General features: G+C 43.7%; 1 protein-coding gene across 1 annotated transcript in view; it reads right to left on the reverse strand.

Annotated features, from left to right (window-relative positions):
• The window catches only part of PDE6D (phosphodiesterase 6D), a 36,213-nt gene extending 15,602 nt beyond the window's left edge, over positions 1–20,611 (reverse strand). The window contains exon 1 of the mRNA XM_032193476.1: positions 20,435–20,611. Coding sequence (XP_032049367.1) covers positions 20,435–20,484 — 50 coding nt within the window. The 5' untranslated portion in view covers positions 20,485–20,611. The remainder of the gene's footprint in view (positions 1–20,434) is intronic.
• Positions 20,612–20,837: the final 226 nt, after the last annotated feature.

A 20,837-nucleotide genomic window follows, 5' to 3' on the forward strand; every position in this document is an offset into this window, starting at 1 on the left:
TTCCCTGCTGGTTGGTTTAGCTGTCCTCTGAACTCCAGGCAACATCTTGGTCTGAAAGTGCCCCCCTGGTAAAATAAGCAAGTGACAACACAAAAAGCCACGATCGCTTCCAACTGCCAGTGCTTATGTTGTGACTATAAGCTGTTAATGTTTAATTTCTTTTTTTTTTTCCTCCTTTACCTTGTTTCTTCTTACAGAGCTCTGTGGCACCCCAGCCTACTGAGTTCCAAAATATTACTCCTGATAATCCATAGGTTTACCAGATTTGTGTATTTTAGAAGATGTTATTTATTGGATGTATTAATGTATCACACATTTTTAAGAACAGATCTGCAGACTGGAAACTGATGGGAGGCATTCTCTGGTACAAACTCCTTTGCTGTGCTGCCACTTTGTGCAGCTTCACACCGTCACATTTACCTTGAGCTACCCCAGGTGGGAGATGAATCCTGTAACTTATCTAGGAAGACAGGACGGCCACTGAACAGGCAAGATACTACAGGTAGGTGACTACCAGCTTCAACGATTCCTATTGCTACTTCAAAAACTTCCAATTAATCTTCTCAAATTAGCATTTAAATAACTCCGTGCAGCAGAGACTGGGAAGTAAACACGACGACTTGCCCACTGCCACACCAGGAAACGGTAAGAGAAGAGGAAAGAGATCTCAGGAGGGCTTTGGCTTCAAGTCTCCTGCTTCAACAGACGACACTGCCTCTCTCCTTAGGCAGCCAGGAACTGTGGCTAATGGAAACTCTTACTCCGACTTGGAATGAGTGCCCAGCAGCAGATCGCTGCCATCCTGCAGCAGAGCTGGTGCCAGTGGTTGCCTTCACTCCGTGTTTTTCTCGCTCTTGGTGGTTTCTCGTTCACCCTAACTAGAAAGCAGGGTAGCTCTGAGTCACTGCCAGGCATTACTAATGGAAGTGGGGGGCAGGAAGGAAATCAAGATGACTGGTTACAGATTTAGAAGTACTTTTTAGTGTCTAAAATGGCATACTGAAGCAGGACAAAAAAAAAAAGAAAAGATGTGTGAGCTCTGAAAGAGCAGTAAAATGCTTCTAGCTAGAAAAATGAGCAAACCTATGAAAGTTACCACTAATATTCTTGTCCACTGAGACATAAAAACACATGAAATATTAAATAGGATAATCATGGGGGAAAATACTGTATTTGCTCCTTTCTTTGTTCATTTTAATTCAAACAGAGGTCCCGTGAAAGTGCTTAATTTACTTTTCTTTTTCCTTTTTAACTCCAGATCCTCAAGCATATTTTGAACTCAGACATAGTGAAGTGCTTCAACAAAGCCCAAATATGGCTCAAGTTTAGCAGCTCAGGTTGTTTCTTTGTTCATTTAAGACAAGTAAGTCAGTTAAGGTTAAAAAAACAAACACATAGCATGATCTCCACTCTAAAAAGTAGGGGTGCCTCTGATGTGCAGTTTCCAACATGTTTTTATATACAAGGCTTCCTTCCACAAAATGTCATTCGATGTAAAAGGGAGCCCCATGAATGAAGACCCGTCACTTGTTCATGTATTCAAACTGTCCTCAGAATTGCTAGCTCCAGGAACTCCGGCAGTAATTTTGCAAAATGCAGTCAGCACTTAATCTAAAGGTCAGTTTTAGGACAAGCACTGGGGCTGTTCGTTTCTGGCACAGACAGACACCTTTCTGTACAAAGTGACCATCCATTTTGTACAGGATGACATTCAGAGGCTACCGTCCAAAGGGCTCTTAAGAGCTGAACCAATATAAACATATCTTTTTTTTTAAAAGCGACTCCAAACTGCCTGATATCACCTTCGCTTCCATCAGCGCTCTCAATGTCAGACTCCTTGGAACAGGGGCAGTTCAGTGGTAGAGCCATTAGCCCTAATTTCAGAGAAAATGCCAAGCCTTGAAGCTGCTTGGTTAAAATCCTACAAATAAACTCTGCGCTAGGCAGAGTGGTGCTTCCAAAACGAATGTTACAAGGATCCACGAATGGGCCTTGACACTGAGATATTCCATTACCCTGCATTGTAACGGAGCTGGATTTTGGGACTAACAGTTTCCACATCCAATAAAGATTCCCAGAGTCGGATTGCGAGCAGGCAGCCACCACAGGGAAGCACCCACCCTGTTGTATCTCGCCTTCTTTTTTCATTAGCTTTATTTTTTTCAGTCTCCTGGGACCACAGCAGAACAAGGTCTGAGCAGTCCTGGAATACAACACTTGGAAAAAAAGGCAAGATGTTCCAGCAGCAAGCTTTTCCTAACATAACTTTGCTTGAAAAAAAATTTCCAGTAGTTCCAGCCTCACCAGATCCAGCTGGGAACGGGCAAGGACTTGGAACTCTTTTTTCACTCCTAGTTGTATTACTTTTATACCATCTATTAACACATACAGCTTAAGATTTTACTGGGAAATCTTTAAAATCTTAGACATCCGCCAGAAACTGAACTCCTAAACATAGGGCTGTCGCTTTTTTTCTTTCACAAAATCCCGTGCAGAAACACGTAGATTTGTCTTGATGGATTTCCTCCATTTGTGAGGCCGTCTGAACATTTGCCGGCCTTATCAGATCAGATTGCTCCACACAGGCCAATTATAAAAAGAAGCAGCAGATCCATTAGCACAGAGGCACACTGCGACCGTGCAGCAGACAGGCAGACAGAGATAATCAGCCTGGATGGGGCTGGCAGCCCCTTCCCAGGACTACTCCTGTGTTTTAGCACTGCCTCAGTGCTAAAACACAGGCCAGGAATGCAGGTTAATGGTAGTGGACAGCCTCACACACGGCCAGCACTGATCTGTTGGACCTTTACGTGCTCAAACTCTCTTCTGGACCTCACCTGTGACAGTATGGGACTCCGTAGGTCAGGCTGATGGTTGGACTTGGTCATCCTGGAGGTCTTTTCTGACCTAAATGATTCTATGATTCTGGGATTTTGAGCCTCTTCTTCCTTCTTCGGAAGGAGCCAACACCTTTGTCTACTCTCTCTACCAGAGGAATAATTTTTTGTAAAACAAATTGGTTATTTAGCTACAGGAATAGGTAAAACAACATTTTCAAGAATGAGGCAAGCCTCAGATGAGCTAGCTAGGTACGCTGCAAAAGAGTAACGGAACCTTACGTGAAGTTGGGAGAACCAAAGCCATGGGGAATTCCGCCAGTTTGTGGGGAGTGCATTTTAGTTCAACCAAGATGAGCTGCTTGGCTTCCCAACACTTGTTCTATTTATTCCTCTACTACAATCTTCTCAGTGTGACGTCTTTAATGAGGAGATCACAACTTCCTCTATACCGGCCAGGGAGATTAAGCAAGACACACACACAACGAGAAAGCAAGAGTCTTTGAGATTTAGCTCAAAATCTGTGCTGGTTTGCCATAAAGAGCTGACATTTCAGTGAATAATGGAAATCTTTCACTGATAGCAGACTGCTGTTATGAGTAGGTATTACAGGATAAACACACAGAGTTTCCTTTTGAAAATATATTTCTTTATCTCTCCATAAAAGATTTTTCCTGGGGTGTCTTGTGTTCCTGGAAGATACGAATTTAATGGGGGACTTGATGGTGCCTAGCTGGCACTTAGACACACAAGCGAGGGAACAAAGGGGTTATATTTCATCTTCATAAAGCTCCATAAATACGCTGCTCACTACTAGGGTGACAGCTGATATATAAGCAGAGCAAAGTCCATCTATTTCTGAACTGACCAGCACCAGAATTTGTAGTATCTCTTTACAAGATTCATTGGCAATAACGAGGATCCCAAGAACATAATGGAAGCAATTAACCTCTCATTTTTATGTCCACATTCATGAGAAACTGCTTTAGGATGAGAAACAGGAAGAGAGAAAAGATCACAGCTGAAACAAAGAGGGAGGATATCTCTTGTCAGTAGTCTGGCCACACTACAAAGCAGGCACACACAGCAGCAATAAATTCCTTTTTTTTAATAGAAAAGCTAACCAACAATCATAGCTAGAACTGCATAGCTGAATGCTCAGATGCGTGGCATCAGAACAGCCTGACATTTAAATAAGGCTGCTTTAATTGCTTATTTTCTATTTTCTTCCATCGCAAAACAAACAAAGATGCCACTGAGGATGCACCTCCTGATAAGGCAATCAGAACACGAGCCTGCCATTACATTAATATTTTGCACAAAGGCCTCCCTTACGTTTATTAATCCAAAAGAGCTCCCATTTCAAAAAACACTATCTTTCTATGGCTGCCACCCTCAACGGTGCAAAGATTCTTCTGGATTTTTGTACCTGTCTTCCAAGCTACTAAAGTGGGCTCCCTGTCTTTAGAGAACCTTTATTTGCTCCATTTCCAGCTGAATGGCTAGCAGTTCAGCAATATCTGCTACTCTTTGGACTGCTGCCTACACCAAAGAGCAGCACGGTGTCGTTCCCATTCAGGATGCAGGTCCTACCTAACCATCCATGTTTGTCAAGCCTCCCATTAATCATTCCTGCACTGCCATAAATTGGAGGAGGTGATTAGAGCGTTCACAAAGGAAGCAGGCCTGCCAGCTCGGCTACCTCTCTCAGCAGGACGCTGTTTACTCCAGGATTTTACTGTAATCTCTGCTGGCAAAAAAATACTGCACCCAGATTAAATACATGTACTGTCTTTTAGTGGAATCCTTGTTCTTAGTCTTCATTAAAAAAAAACACAAAACACAACAGCCATAAAACGAAAAACAACCCTGCAGCAGCTGAAATTCTGCAAAACAAGGAGGAGATACAAGTCCTTGTAGCCTGAACTGTGTGCCCTTTAAACATCCCTTGCAGAAGCACTGTTCTGTGGAGAGCTGCTGGTGAGAGAAGTACAGTTCCTTCCATGAAAATGTTCTCACACAGATGCACGAAGCAGCCTTCTCCCTTCTCTCTACCACAGAGCAGACAATAGAGGAACATATTAACATGTGAGGCAGTGGAAATCTGGATGGCAAAACCCGCAGTAGTCTGCAATATTCTTTGTTGAACTCAGCAACTTGGCCATTCAAACTCGGAATCTTAAAGAGAGCTCATTTCAACACTGGATCTCTGCAATCCTAATTTAGCTCAGTGACAAAAAAGGTGCAGTAAGTATGTCAAGTGGCAGACTCGCATCATTTGTCAACTTACTTACACTTTAAATGTGTCCTAAAGGAGATGGCTCTTGAAAACAGAACCCTTCTTTTTCTTTTTTTAACTCTAGGTTGAGTTTTCTATGCTTTAACGCTGAAACCCCCTGAGTTTCTAGGATAATTGTTACCTAACGTTACCTATAATTTGTATATCACATTTTATACCTCATCTTCATTTAAGATATCAGTGGGAACATTTCTTCCTGTAGAACTTTTGGTGTAATACGATGAATTGACGTACCCCATTAAAATGATAAGAAAAGGATTCTACTTGTTAGAGCTAAAACTAAAACAAGAAAGCCTTAACAAGAAGCAATTCTTCCACCTATGAAGAACAGATTTGGAAAGCCATCTAAGAAGCTTCTTGCAGAAATCCTGAGATACCAGACTTCTTTAACTGTGAATTCCAGTAAGATTATTCCATGGTAAAATTATTCTATGTGGCCAGTTATAAATAAAGCCTCTTCAGCCATCCTGTCCAGCCAAAAACTAAAGCACTTCTTCAGCTCTACAAGAAAAAATAGATCACATCCACACATCTCCAGGTACTGCTGGGATACTTTTTCTTCTGAAGCTCATCCCTGTGTCCACAACTATTTGTATAGCTGATAAAAACTAAGATGTGCAAAATAGATAACATTATCCTATTGACAAATTAATCCTAATCAATGTTGCTTAATGTTATTTTCTTCCCTCAGCAGCACAAACAAACCTGAAACCAGGGCAGTGAATACAGAGGCTCAGAGGTCAACTGCACGGGATCAGGTCTGTTAAGGCCTCCCTGGGACCTATAAGAACATTTACTCTGCCGGGTCAATCTTCCTTATGATTCAGACACTGAGTACACGCCGATAGAAACAGATGAGAAAGTGGGATCAACCTGCAACTCACCTGGCACCCGCGAGTTTGTCTGGCTACAGCAAGGTAAGGTAACTTGGGGGTTCATCTCTAAAAGATGGCACTGACAATGTCAGCTTGAAGCCCTGCTTCTGCATATCCTAAGAGCTCTGACAGGCAGATTTGCCTTCACCTTCTCTTGAAGAAGGTACTACATGGATCTGTAAATGAGTGTGGTATACGTATACTTTTGTGACTTCTTGAAACATGCTCCTCTCTTCTCCACGTAGCCTGTGGGAAAGGTGCTGTCCATGGGCACTTCCCATGCAGAGCAAAAAGGTCCCCAGCTTTACTCCCCAGCTTTACTCTGACTCAGACTCCCTGGCCTCGGACTCCTAGATATTCTAAAATATCCACCTTGGCAATGAGAACCCCACACCAATCAGCAGACAGAAAGATGTCAGGACTAAAAAGGAGCAAATCAGATGGTGTCTATGACATGGTAAGTCAGATCTGGACCCATATTAGCAAGGACTCTGACACAGGGCAGCAAGAATACAGATTTTGTACATATGAAAGATTTCTTACTTCTGGTTAACTGCCCAAAGACAGAAGAAGCCACTAGCGTGCTGAATTATTCCTGCAGAGAGATCCTGTTCAGAGCTGGCCTTTAAATCACTCCTCCATGCACAGGAGGGCCGGCTCCCTTTACTCCGGATATCCAAGCAACTGGGGAATACAGCAGCTACCCTGAAAGTCTTCAAGAGCCAGAAGCTTAAAGAACCCTCAGGTGTTGTCATGCACTGCAATCTTACATAGCTGGTGAATGTGTGATACTCAAAAGTAGGCATCTTTCATATCAAGAGCTTTTGTATTCAGTCGTCTCTTCCGCATGAGGGACAGAGAGTAGTCAAGTCCTGCCCTTGACTTTTCATATTCCTGTTAAAGTTGATGATGCTTAGCCTCTTTATCTTCCAGGGAATCAGGAAAGAGCAGAAATAAAACTGCCTTCAACAGCACACTTTAACTCGTATTGCTGAGAACAGATCCTAAGCCAAGGGAGAATTCAGAGTTCTTGTCAAGTAAGGCAGCCACCTATACAGAACAAAATAAAATCACCATTGAGCAACTGTTTGTAAAAACTCTTTTCAGGGAAAATCTGTAGGTCGGTCTTCACAGAGCCACATCTTGATTTCAGAGAGGTCTGTACAAGAGGGAGAATTCATTTGTGCAAAGGACTTCAGGGGCTCAGAGATTTTTATCTGGCCAACATTTAGGCTCTCAGTCAGCTGTCCAAAACCTCATCAGATCAATAAAGCCTACAGTCATTGTGTCTGATAGCTCCTACCTTCCAGGAAACGAGCTTCTGAGTTTTATTCTAATTGTAAATATGCGGGCATTCACACCACCAAAATCAACGGTAACACGAGTACGCGAGAGATTCTTCTTGTCACTTGGAAGAGGCAAGAATAAAAGGTCAAGCACCGAATTTCTCTTACATTCACTTACTGAGTCTGTCTAAACTCCCCTTGTGCTATGGAAAGAGAATTTCTGTTCCTCGGTACCTTATCAACACAGTATTAATTTTTAAACAGTACCTTTTGCCAGCAGTTGAATTAATTAGGGGCTTGTCAAACACACAGGAGCCAATCCAGAGTGAGGTACAGACTGAATTTACAGCTGAGCCATCCATCCCTCATTTAACCCTTGCCTGAATGTTCTTGTTCTGCGTTAAGAGAGTCCAATTCCAAGGCAGCTCGATTTGCTTTGAAATGACTTCTGTTATTCAGAACTCGACACACGCATCCTGGGATAAAGGTAGCCACAGTGGGAAAATCAGGCAGAAAGTGTTAAGTTGGAGGACATGCTTAGCATGCAACCCCTTAGACTTTCTCTCACAGCGTTTTTCAGCATTATCTTTTCCTAAAAAAAAAAGTACAGGCACTGCTTCATCTCAGTGCAGCGCATTCACACAGTGTAGCTACAGCAGTTCAAAACCTCCTGGCACCCTCGAGCTCCATATTGCCCAAGCCAGTTGGCATAAAGCTGGTATGTGTTCCCTCCGGGGGGGATTACTGCTCTGCTGCCATTCAGGAAAATAGGCCAGACAACTGACCTTCCTTTTCCAGGAGTGCTCCTATGCCCTCTCTCGCGAGTAGTGCTGAAACATGACAAAAAATGAAAGAAATCCTGAAAAGATACTGTATACATTGCTCCCAAAGGAAACGCCCGTTGTAACCATCAGGGAAAAGGTGAAATGAGTGCTGCTGCTATAACAGAGCTGTTAATTAGTCTGTAAGGACTTGTGTTTATGACAAAGTGAAATCCAACTAATGCAACAGAGCTACGACCAGCAAACACAGCTCCACTGTTTTGTTCAGCTCTGTAGCAAAGCTCAGACTGTTTGTACCCTCATGAATGTGATATGAGAATTGCTAGAGAAGACACTCAGCTCTACTAAAGGCAGTTTACTCAAAGCCCTCCAGGCTTTTTTTGGACCTCTGCACCTTTAACGCTGCCCTGCAATGCCACACACGGCACATCCCTCGCTGCTCCAAGCCTGCGTCGCTCTGTAACCAGGGATACATCCAGCCATCACCGCGGGCTCTCGGTATCCTTGAGATGTAATTAGAGAACCACAGGGGGATTTAATCTTATTGAGATTTTAGAGTAAACCGGTATTTAGCCCTGGCGCTAACACTCTTCACCTAATAAACGAAATAAAAATTCAAATGGCCAGAGAAACAGCAGAGACAAGCACTTTTCGTCAAGCCCCTAACGGCAAATGCCAATCTCCTCCTTGCTGATGCGGCACAGCGTGGAAACAAGCCACCCTTTTCCTGGCATTAGCTTAAACGCTTCCTCGGATATGCAATCCATGTGGACTGCCCTGGCCTGACTTTCCTTGGGGCTAGAGAGATTCTGATTTTTTTAAGTCAGCCCATGTGTGCCTGAGAACCGGGCACGCTTCTGCCTTGCAAACAGCGCAGCCCCCGCAGGGAGGGCCCCCAGGAGCACACAAGAAGAACATCCCCGCTGCCAACTACCAGATTTTTCTAGGCATGAGCTGGCAAACAGCGCCCCTGACACTGCCAACACCAAGCCAAGGCAGCGAGGATGTGAGTATTTAGGTGAACATCAGCGGCTCTGAACTCACACGACAGGACCACGGCGAGGTCAGAGGTTCTGCAAGGCACAAGAGGAAAAAAGGTCACGGATCTGAGCCACAAAAGCAGTTTTCCCTTTGGAGTTCTCCGCAAGTCACCAAAAACACAATTCGGGGGATCCTTTCCAAAAGCTCTCCCTCCCCTGCTGGTTTGGTGCTGTGATTTTTCAGAGCCGTGACCGATTTCTGCTGCCACGACCTGAGGCTGCTCCGCCAACAAGGAGCTGAGGACTCGTTGCAGGATACGTGGCATTGAAAGCAGAGGGTAGAAAATCACCAGCTGCTGCCCAGGACACGAGCAAAGTTATTTACAAGTGAAAGCAGTGAATTAGCTTGATGGCCAGACCGCGTGCTGCAATATCGAGCAAACAATTTTTGGGTTTTCCACTTACAACTGACAGGACTGAGATTAGTCACGAAAAACAAGTTCATTATCTTGTCTCTTCTGAGAAAGGGAGGAAAACTTGGCGCGTACACACCAAGTGGAGAATCTAAAAAAAAAACCATGAAAATATAGTCGAGAGGGATTGAGTGGCAGCTGCATGAGGAATCTAATCTTGTAAATGGACCAGAGGCCACTGAAAGCAGAGGCAGAGGGGAGGAATAAAGGGGGATTTACACAGATTGAGGCACAACTCTCAAAACCACGGGCTTCCTGTCAGAATTATCGTGCTTTTTTAGGAACCTACGAGAATATGACGAGTGCTGAACGTTGCAGTGTGGATTAGTGGATTAGACAATTTACCCATCCCAACAATTTACAGCGTTAGATGGCACGGCAGTCTGAGAAGAGAGTAAATTGCTTGAAAAAGCACTACTCTGAAATTGTAAGTAAAAATTCCAGTTCCAAAGCAGTTCAGAGTAGGCACACGATCAATATTTGGTTCTGAATGTTGTACTTGAACACATACATGAGCTCCATGCTCAGCTTCTACGGATGTGAACTATGCTGAGGCGAACCCTCAAGCCTGACATCAGGGAACCTCTGTAAGGTAGAAGGTCGGGGCCCCAAATCCGCGGCTTTCTGCTCTAGCACGGGGTGGAATTTGGATGAAAAACAGTACTGCAGAGGCACCCAAATCTCTACTGAAATGAAAACAAAACAATGTTATTTCCCATTATTACTTCTCTATTATTTCCCAGCAGTTCCTATAGCTTTCATTGTCAAGAAAACCTATAGCCAAGTTTACACTCAGACTTTCATATTCATTTGGTAACAAGCTTATAGCTATACGTTAATTTTTCAGAGTAGTTGAGATCTGTTTTTAAAGTTTTAATCAAAATCTATTCATACAGTTTTCTGCTGAAACAATGGAATATGTCGCTTCCGCTGTGACAGAAGAACACCACACCAAAACAATCAGCTGTGGTTCGCAAGTGGATTGTTTCAATTTAGTTATTAATAGTTAATGAAGAACCATTTAGAAATTGAAAAGCTAGACCTCCGCACAGCTGATACAAACATTATGCTTTTAAAGCATTATTTTCTGTTTTAAAATGTGTAACTTCCAGCATTTTCACTAGGGGGAATGGTGATATTGCAAAGTTAACTGCAAAAAACACAAAAAATGTTGCAATCAGCATTATCTGCAGCCTTTACAGGTGTGTCTAGGTTAAAATATAGCCTTTATTTATTTATTTGCACACCCTTTTCAACCTTGTCTCTGCATCATTTACTATTTCAGAACTGGCAAACCCAGCACTTGTGCACACAAGGTTCTGAAGCAACGACACTTCATCAGGAAGCAAGCAGCTGCTGTTTTATCAATGAAACAAGCGCAAGAGGCTGCCCTGAACGGTGTGAAACATTTTCACCTGGCCTCTGGCAGGGCTGTATTTAAGCGAGGAAGAGCGCTTGCTGGAGGCCTCAGAGGAGCAGGGGCTTGTTCTGCAGTGCTCTGGTTAATGCCTTGCTTCTGCTTTGTCTGGGCTGTGAGAAGGAGAGGTTGTGGTGGGACTGCTGGTGGGGCAGGAAGAGAGGCTTTATTTTCTCCGAGGAGCTGAGCACTGAAGAGGTAAGCTTACAGCTTTCCGTGGGGAACCTTTGTTTTTATTTCCCAAGTAGTGCTTTAGCTCTGGCTACTTTAAGAATTAAGAGCATTTTCTTTTGAAGTGTTGTGACTCTTAGAGCTTAAAGCCCTAAAGAAACTTATTTCAAGAGTAGAATGGAAGATGCCAGTAGGGCCAAGGAACTTTTTTTTTCTTTCTAAAAAAGATAAATGCTTAAAAAATAAATGCTTCTCTGCTGAAGCTAAGCTTATGGTCATTATTATATAAATATAATGCAGTGGCCTTTGAAGGCCCCACAAGGGGGACACACATAAGACAATTCCTTCCTGGAGCTGTTTAAATGCTGCATTTTTATTGTGACAGTGTAATTGTAATAACCCCTTGTGAACTACCTAGGGTGCCTGAAATGAGCAGCCCAAATGGGATTTGGAAACTTGCTGGTCTATTTCCTTCTTTCTAGAAGGAGTATTTCAAAACAGTGTCTATTTCTTCTCTAAGATACTGGTTTGGGCTCAATCCAGCATCTTTCTGTTCTAGTAAGTGCTGGAAGTCAAATGAAAACTTTGGCCAGTGGCTTCCTATGTGTGTTTCGTTATGAGAGCTGTGGATGAGTTGAGTCTCTAAGGGTATTTCTGGTCCCAGATCCTGCTGGTGACTGCACAGTCACTTTTCACACAGCACTAGTGATAGAGACCTCCTGCACAGAATAAGGGGGAAGAAAAGATGAATCTAAAATGCGCTTCCCTTAAGAGAAGTAAGCATAGGCTTAATGTGATATTAAGATGTTCAATCACAGGGCTAATCTGTTAGGACTGCCATGCTTAGTTACCCTTGCAGAGCCAGTGTGAGGTGAGAAACCTCATCAGGTGAGGCAGAGCTGAGTGCTGGAGGCTGTGCTGAGAACCAGCTTCTCTCCAGCAAGAAGGAGCTGGGAGGGCTGACAGCTGATGGCAGCAGCAGCAGCTGGTTGAAGAGGCCTGCTGCTCACAGCCCTCCCCTGCCCCTTGCTACTTTCTCCATCAAATCTAAGAGCTGAGCTGTTGTAAAAGCACTAACCTGATCCACTTGCCTAACACAGGTCTCTGCTCCTTAACCTATTACTTAAGCTGCCTAAGCTAGAGTGCCTCTCACACTGAAACATGAGGTGGTAGTGCTCATCTGAGCAGCTCACCTAGTAAATCTGGAACAGGAGTAACAAGCAGCTGGGAATAGTGATCTGACTGCACAGCTGCTGTGACTGAAGCACACATAATGAATATAAGGGCAGATAACTTTCAGATGTCTTATTTCCTCAGAAGCAATAAAACCATGCTGTTTCCTAGACTGAACTCTTTAAAACATCACTTTAAAGCTAATTAAGTTCATGTGAAATTACAGTTAGAAGGACTTTTTTTTCTATTATCTCAGGTTCTGGGAGAGAAAGCAGCTTTATTGGAGAATCACTTCAGTCTTAAGTTTGGCTAGACTGACAGGCCGGTATTCTAATGCACCAAAGTCTGCCCTAAAGACTGACACTGGAAGCCAAATGTTTAAAGTATCTCTAGAACACTCTGTAGGTATTTCTTGGTGTCCAGTTTTCAGATGGGCTGGTCCATTCCACCCAGTGGTGATACACTAATGGGACAGTGCCTCTTCCTCTCTTCTCTTCCCCTGCAAGAAGGGCTGAGGCGCTCCAGCACTCACTAAGCACAAAACTAGCAACAGTCCATACCAACAAATGAACAGAAAATGTGTTCATCCTTAGGGAGGCATCTATAAGTGCTTTCTCATACGAAGAAACAACTTAAGGCAATGCAAACAGCCAGTCTAAGTCTCCCGGAATAGAATTTCCTTTGACTTTCCACACCAAAGTGACTTGAAGTTAGACCTCTGCTTGCCCAGCAGACTGTCCCTGACTGTGTCTGCCATGCTTGACAAAACATCAGATGGGTGTCCTGGATCCAAGCACATGTAACCTTCCTTCTGCAAAGCTTAAATCCAGTTACATGGAGTGAGGAGGAAAGAGGCAGAGAAACAGGCTGCTTAGGTGCAGTATACATCCATGAAAGCACAAGATCTTCCTATTTCCTTGATACAATAAATAGCAGGGAAAAATAGTATCAGCTGTTTTGTGCACCAAATGACCTTCTGACTTGCTACAAAGTAGATGAAGCTTATGCAGATGCTGCAGTGTACAGACTGACCCATATAAATACTCCTCTATAGAATTACTGAGTAAAATCCCCTGCTCTCACTGTGTCTTGCCCAAGACACTGTTGCATTGTTGTTGTTAGTTAAGTAAGCCTTTCTCCCCAGGAGTGGATAAATCTAAAAGGATGTTTTTGTGTATTGTTATCCCAAAGCCTCACTATGTATAAAGGACTCTTCTTGCTCTTGCCCTGCACCTAGGCCTGCTATTTTTTTTTCTAGTCATGAACATAAATAACTCAAAGGTTCACACGTGGCTGAATTAGTATGTTGTTTCCCTTGCATCTCTTCTGGACCTATGGTGTGTCACAATGAGAACTTGGTTCAGGAGAAATCTGGTAACAGAATTTCATGTTCATAATCACAACTGAAAAATCCTGGCTGTCAGTAGGGGTTCAGCAACATGCAGCTGAGATGTGGTGCTGTCATTCAAGAGAACCTCAGTTACTGCTGGGTATCTTCTGGAGGGAGCATTTCAGGCAGTCCTGCTGTGCTTTCTTAGGTATGTTAAACTTGGAAACTTTAATGACAGAGATGTCCCCTCAGCTGCTTTCTAGTCTTTTACACTGTTCTGGGAGTGGTACTACAGAGATCCTGAACTACTTTTGGAGGTGCTTGTAATGCACTCAAGACAAAAAGGTAACCTCTGAGAATGCTTTTTTTAATTCAATATACGCTATCGTAGTTCCTTGCATGTCAAGTGTATATCCATAAATCTGTTCCTTAGGGTGTGTGAGCAACAGATGTGTAAAAGCTACCTTTTGTGTGCTTACAGAACTAGCTGCTTTCATGGACAAATCTTGCTGTCCTGACATATAGTAAGACAAAACTCAGTATTTGGCACTTAATAAATTACTAAGTGTGGGTAACAAGCAGAGAACATGGGTACCTAGCAATCAGTCTTCATGCTTCTATACAAAGTTTGACTGACTAGTTGTAAATGGCACTTTGATTCCCTCTTTAATGGAGGGTCTGAGCTCAAATCTGAAGCTGCTTTAATTCCCCAGCTTACAGAGAGAAATAGAAGAGGCTTATGTATTACATACTCCACAGAAGTCAGAGTACTGTGGCCTGTTCTCTCTCTAACTTCATGTGAAGTTCTGACTCCTGACATTGTTTCCAGATAACTAAAATCCTGAGATGATGTAAAGCTCTGAGGACAGCAAGCTGAATTAGCTTCCATTCTAAAACTGTTTTAGTTAACAGAAAACCAATAATTGGAAATGCACAGGACATGCACCAGATGCCTGCATTTAAAAAAAATAAAATAAAACAGGCTACTGTGCACAGAACTTGTTAAACATGAGGCATTTTAGCTGCCTTCTCTATTATCTACAGCTGTAAGTATGGCTTTTTGCTATGTGTTGGCTGTGAAGATGGGGTGGGGAGGAGTGTGGAGGAACTCTACCAATTCTTACTGAATGGATTAAATTACTATCTTCTGCTGTGAGGAAATCCAAGTACTGTAATAATGGCTGAAGCATAAGGTGCCAATGACTTCCAAGGAGGTACAGAGTAGCTGAGATCTTAAAGATCTTATAAAGAAACAAGGGAAAATAAAACTTGCCTATGACAACTGAGTTTTTGATGGTACTGTATTAGGTTGGCATTAAATAAGAAAGTAAAATAAAAACTAGAGTGCTGGTGAAACAGTGGATGAGTAAGCTTTGGAGATATTAAAGGCCAAGTAATAGAAATAAAACTGAAAAACAAGGTGTTAAAATAATATTGCTGACTAAAGACAAACATTGGATTTAATGTTGAATTGCACTCCTAAACCAGTGGTATTTAAGATACACCCTGGGGCAACTCATTTGCTTCGTGTGATTGTTGAGCTCTGTCTGTTCTACCCTTCTGTCCAGGGCACAAAGCGCTGCTTTTCCCACTACAGTAGGGCTGCACTAAATCTAAAATGCAGAAAACTGATTAACTCATTCAAATAGTCACGTTTAACTAACATAGCTTGCTGTTCTTCCTATAGGCTATGTTATTTTTTTCAATGCATGTGAGTTAGGGGGAGCACGAAGTTTTTTGGTGTTGAGGAAGTAGGCAGGTAAAGCCAAGCCTGGTGAAATTGCTCCTGCATCACTTGCAGATACACCTCATGACCTATGCAAAAGAAACATGAAGAACCTGTTATGTGTTTAGTCTACCAGAACTGGAGACAATTCTGATATGGTAGAGATGCCTTGACCACAGTGACACTTAAATACCAAGCACAATGTGGCTGAAGCTTCTGAGTGAAGCTCTGACCTTCTTGAAACAAAGGTATCTTGATTCTGCCAGCGTTTGAAGTGGTTCTGTAGTTAGTGTGAACTGGGAAATGTCTAGTGCTCCTGCTGGTAGCACACTCCATGGTTTGTAGGCAGGAAAGTGGCAAAGGAAGACCAATTTTCCAGATTATATGAACAAACTCCATGCCTTTGATGGGAAGGACTCTTCCAGTTTTTTGTAAGCCAGAGACTCATGTGGGGAGCTCAAGCTCATGTTTTCTAGAATGTTTTAAATTGTGTTGGTGCAAGCTAGATTCATGTTCTGCTTTGGCTCCCTACTGAGTGTACTTCCTAGCTTCTGGGGAGTGCTGTTCCTTCTTCTAGCTGGTCAGTGTCTCCATTTAACCCACGAACTTGGTGATTCATCTCCCTATTCAATTGTAGGAAGTCTAAACCAAGATCTGAGGAAGCACAGACAGGAAGCCTCAAAAAGGGGAATTCTTTAAGCCAGTTAAAGCTGCCACCTTGTTAAGTCTCATAGTGCAATAAATATTTTCTGTGAATAAGCAGTTAAAGACATAATAAACTAAAAATAAGTTAGAAACTCCACTTGATAGAACTTTGGTTTGGATTTGTCAACTTCTGAATGCTGCATCAAACTGGTCTAGTGACTGCTCCAGGAACTGATAGGCAAGGCTGTCACTGATTAGTTTTTGTGTATATGGCAGAGATGAGATGGAGGCTGGAAACAGAACTCTTGTCTGCAGAGAATTTCATAGAAACTCTCAATGATTTCTAACTATACCCTTATTACAGCTTCATCCATCTTTCCAAAACATTAATTCCCTGCTGAATTGATTTCCTAGATGGAAAAATAATGGCAAGAGGAGGACTGGAAGAAGCTCTGCAAGATGAGAAGGCATTGCACAGGAAACCTCAGAGGTTTCAGAAAGTAGTAGAGCCTCTGTCTGGAATGACTTGCTTACAAATGCTTGAATGCTTGAGCTGCTAGTATATGCTTATATTGACCACAAATTCTAGCTTCATAACTCCATAATTATTCTGACCTGCAATTAATGTTCTCTTCATGCTTATGTTCACCGTATTAATTAGCTCCAGGAGACTCTTGAAATATGGCAAGATATGCTGTGTAGCCTTTAATAGAAGTTCACAGAGAAATCTACCTTAAACTGACAAATGTCTACACAGCAATTAACACTCTGGAGGTCCAAGTATGCTGAGACTGCTCTGTTCAGGAGCAAATAAAATAGGTGATACCTTGCTTGAACTGTAAAGTTTAAAACAGGCAATGGATGTGCTTACTCATATTTTGAGAGGCTAGACCTGGTACCTTCTCTGTGCTATGAGACCCAACTGACTTGTTTGAACTTTCTCTTCCTTGCTGTTCTGGCAGAAACATTTGAGGCACCAAAGTTCAGTTTCCTTATGCACTCCTTCCTGAAGAGCTGGATGTGAATCTGCTCTTGCGAACCACAACCAGATATTTCTCATCTGCAGCATAGATGGTCTGATTAAATAAGAATGCACAAATGCTTACAAACCAGATTAAAATGGAGTAACTGTCTACAGTGTTCTCATTCTAGTGAACATAAGGCATTGGAAGAAAAACACGTGCTAGTTTCTATCAGAACAGATACAAACAGGCAACCCACAAATTCAGGGGGCTGGTAGGGGAAAAGCCATCAAAAAATTCTCAATGCAAGGTTTTGACTGCTGGGGAGAAATATTTTTGGTGTTACCCTTTTATGAAGGTAAGTACTACAAAATATATGTAGCTAACATCTGAACTCTAAAGCTAAAACAACAAAATTAAACCTGAAGAGAGTGTTGAAAGGGTAAGTCAGGTTCAAGTAAAATGCCATTCTGTGGCTTGATGGTGTAACTGTCTCAGCTTCTGGAGGAAAAAGCATAGTCAAACTAGATGCATTTGAAATTACAGGACCAGTTGTGCATAAGCACTTGCAGAAATGAGACTTGGCTCTTATCCCATAGGAAAGCATCTTTAATTACCAACGGAACTGATATTATTTCTGGCCAAACAATCAGTCTGCATTCTCAGACTGCTAGACTACCTGTAAATATTTTCATATTTTAAGTATAAGCACTGCTGTTCGGTGGAGTGCCCTCAGAACAGTGAGCTGATGAACACCTGTAAACAGAGCTTGTCTCCAGAAGTGACGAACTATAAAAGTTCTTGCTGGCTGCCTTCCATCTTTTACTGTAACACACTGGACTGTCAGTATTCAATTTTTAACTAGTGCCATAGAAATTCTGAGTGTAATAAAACATAAGCACACATCTGCCTGCAAAAATATTTCTCCAAGTATTTCTCCTTTGGCTTTTTTTTTTTTTTTTTTTAAACCAGCAAAATCTGTGAGAAGAGGGAAGAAATATCTCTGCCCTGAATTTGAGGACGCTAGCCACAACATGCTTCTGTGCTAGTGTCATAGAGGAAGGAAAGCATACCTCTGTGTTCAAGTCAGAGGGTGGATTTGGGCTATAATTTAATTTCCACAGCAGCATGTCCCAATCAGTTGGAAAGCCTGTAGTTAGCCTGTTCTCAGGAACAACAAATAAATAGGAGTTGTTTGAGGAAGCTTCGATTGCTCAATATGAACTTCACTTCCAGCTGAACTGGCAGTTCTTATGTTAAAGTGTTCCGGAAAACTTCCTTCAGTGATGCTTTCTACTCTACCAGCAGATCCTGCCACACAAGGAATGTAATACATCCGTACCCTAGGCACAACTCTGCTGCCTTCTGGTGCTAAAAGCGAGTTCACTTTGAGGTGCCAAGCTTGCAGGATGTGCTTAGGTTGGAGCTGAACGTCTCCCTCCTGGGAGGGGAGGAGAAAACTTTCAAGTACTCCAAATATAAATGTAACAGCTTCTCAGACCGTGTTTCTCTTCCCTTTTTATCAAGCAAATTAAATCAGCACACGCAGCAGTAGAGCGGGTAGAAGATAAAGCATCTCTTTAAAATGTAACACTTTCGAATAAGCACTCTTCTTAGAAAAGGAAGTGGAACTCTTTGCTGATGGCTGCCTTATGGAAAACACAGCCACATCTGGGTATGAATGGCTTCCTGTGGGGATGGTGCAGTGTCTCAAGGCTTTCTCTCATAAATGAGGAATGTTCTGCCACTTTTCTGATCAACTAATGGCACATATAAATGATGTCCAATTACTTAGAAAATTCCATTTATAAAATCTGTGAAGAAACTTTTGTTTCTCAGACTTAATACTTCACAGAGCTCACGGCAGGCAGTGGCCTGAGCTATCAAAGTACCCTTGGATGTTTTGGAGAAACACAGTCAAGGTTTTTGTAGCCTAAAATGTCTTATCAAAGCTAAAATTGGCATCGGTGTCTTGCTGGGACAAACAAAGGAAGACTAAACTTGTCATTCAGCCTGGAACTGCAGAGTATTTCTGTTACAGCTGCTTGAGATAACAGAAGTTTACCTTAGGCTTGTACAACCATCTTGCTCTTAAAGGTCAAAGAATATTTTCTACCTAAGGCAACAAACAAAATGAATTATTTCATCCAAAGTTGGACAAAAGCCTTCACCTAAACTGTGCTATCCAGCAAACACAATACACAGATGCAAGTAAAAAACACTTAGAAGTTTGCTCCCTGGAGTTAACTTAATAAACACTTCTCCTTACTACCAGCAGCTTAGTCTGGTCTTGTCAGAAGCTCATACTTTTTCTAATTGTCTGCACAAAAGACTCTTAAATAATGTTTTGACAGCTGAAATATTACATCTTCATAAATAAAGAGAACTGTCAATATTGCTAGCGCAGAAGCAAAGGAACCAGATGCAGTACTAAGAGCTGGGGGAGGGGTCAGTGATTCACAAGTTAAGAAAAGCATCTGCTTATAGTTTGATAGTAGCTGTCTTGCTAAATCCAGCCTAGAAATTCAGAGTGTGCTACAGCTGGCATAGAGATTATGAACGTTTCACTGGCCAGAAATCTGTTCAGCACTAACAGCATCAGATCAAAAGGATATTCAGTTCATTTCTGTCCTTTCCATTAAAAAGTAGAAGTGTCCCTGTGCCTAAAGGTCATTCTTGCACCTGTCTTTCAAGCCTATAGAAGAATCTGCTATAGTAGTTCTATGCAGCATGTTTCTCCCATCCTCAGGTTGCACGTGGGCCTTTACATTGAGCCTTTCTCTACTTTTACCCTGGCTTGGAAAGGTGCACGCAGGCTCTCATTTCTCTTCTGAGTTCATCTCTATCTCCTTTTGATCACCCTTAACCCCGCGTTCAGCTGACATGCAAAACAAACCTTTTGACAGCCCCGATGCACAAAGTTCTCAGATAACCTGCAGGGAAAGGCGTCTGACAGCACGTCAGCGGCATCGCTACGCGTACAGCCGACCGTGGCCAGGGCAGCACGCGCCGGTACCTCACCACACCACCGGGAAGGAGCTGCTTCGGGACGAGCAGACCGGGTGCTGCGGCCTTTCTGAGCAGAAGATCCCTGAGGAGATGTCCCTGAGGAGATGTCCCCGAGCAGCAGGCCCTGGGGACGGGCTGGGCTTCTCCAGCCGAGGCAGGGACCTCAGTGAGGAGCCCCTCAGCTCCTTCAGGAGCACCTCAGGAGCACCGGGGGGGCTCAGCCTTTCTCCCTGTGTACCCCCACCCCAATGGGCACCCCCTCACCCCCTTTATGCCCCTCCAGGCCCCTTCCCAGCTCCCACCCACCACACCCAGCCCCCCTCACCACAGAGAGGAGACCCCGATGAGTGTGTGAGGGGGGGACCCCATCGGGCCCAGCCCCCCCCCGGGATGGGGCCGTTTCCATGACAACCCCTCACACCGCCCCCCCCCCCCTTCTCGATTCCTCCCCCCTCAGCCGGGCGGATACAGCTTGAAGCCCCTCAGGATCTCCTTGGCCCGCTCGTCCGTGGCCGACATGGTCCCGCCGCGGGCGGAGGGGGCTGCGCGGGCCGGGGCCGGGCCTGAAAGGAGGCGGCGGCGGCGGCGGTGACAGCGGCGCCTCAGGGCCCCCCGCCCCTCCTCCCTCCTCTGCCTCGCACCCGCCACCGGCCGCCGCAACCAACCCCGGCCGCCTCCCTCCGCCCCGCCTCCCGCCCGGCCCCGTCGGCCAATCGCTCGCCGCCGCCGCCCTTTACTGACGGGTGGGTTGACCAATCAGAGCGCGCCCTCGCGGCTTTCCCCCCCTCCCGCTCTTTTTCTCTCCCCCCGCCCTCCTCTCGCTCAAGGGCGGCGGGGCGGGGACGGGAGGCGATGAGGGACAAACTTGGCCG

Source organism: Aythya fuligula, chromosome 9, assembly GCF_009819795.1.
Source record: "Aythya fuligula isolate bAytFul2 chromosome 9, bAytFul2.pri, whole genome shotgun sequence".
NCBI lineage: Eukaryota > Metazoa > Chordata > Aves > Anseriformes > Anatidae > Aythya > Aythya fuligula.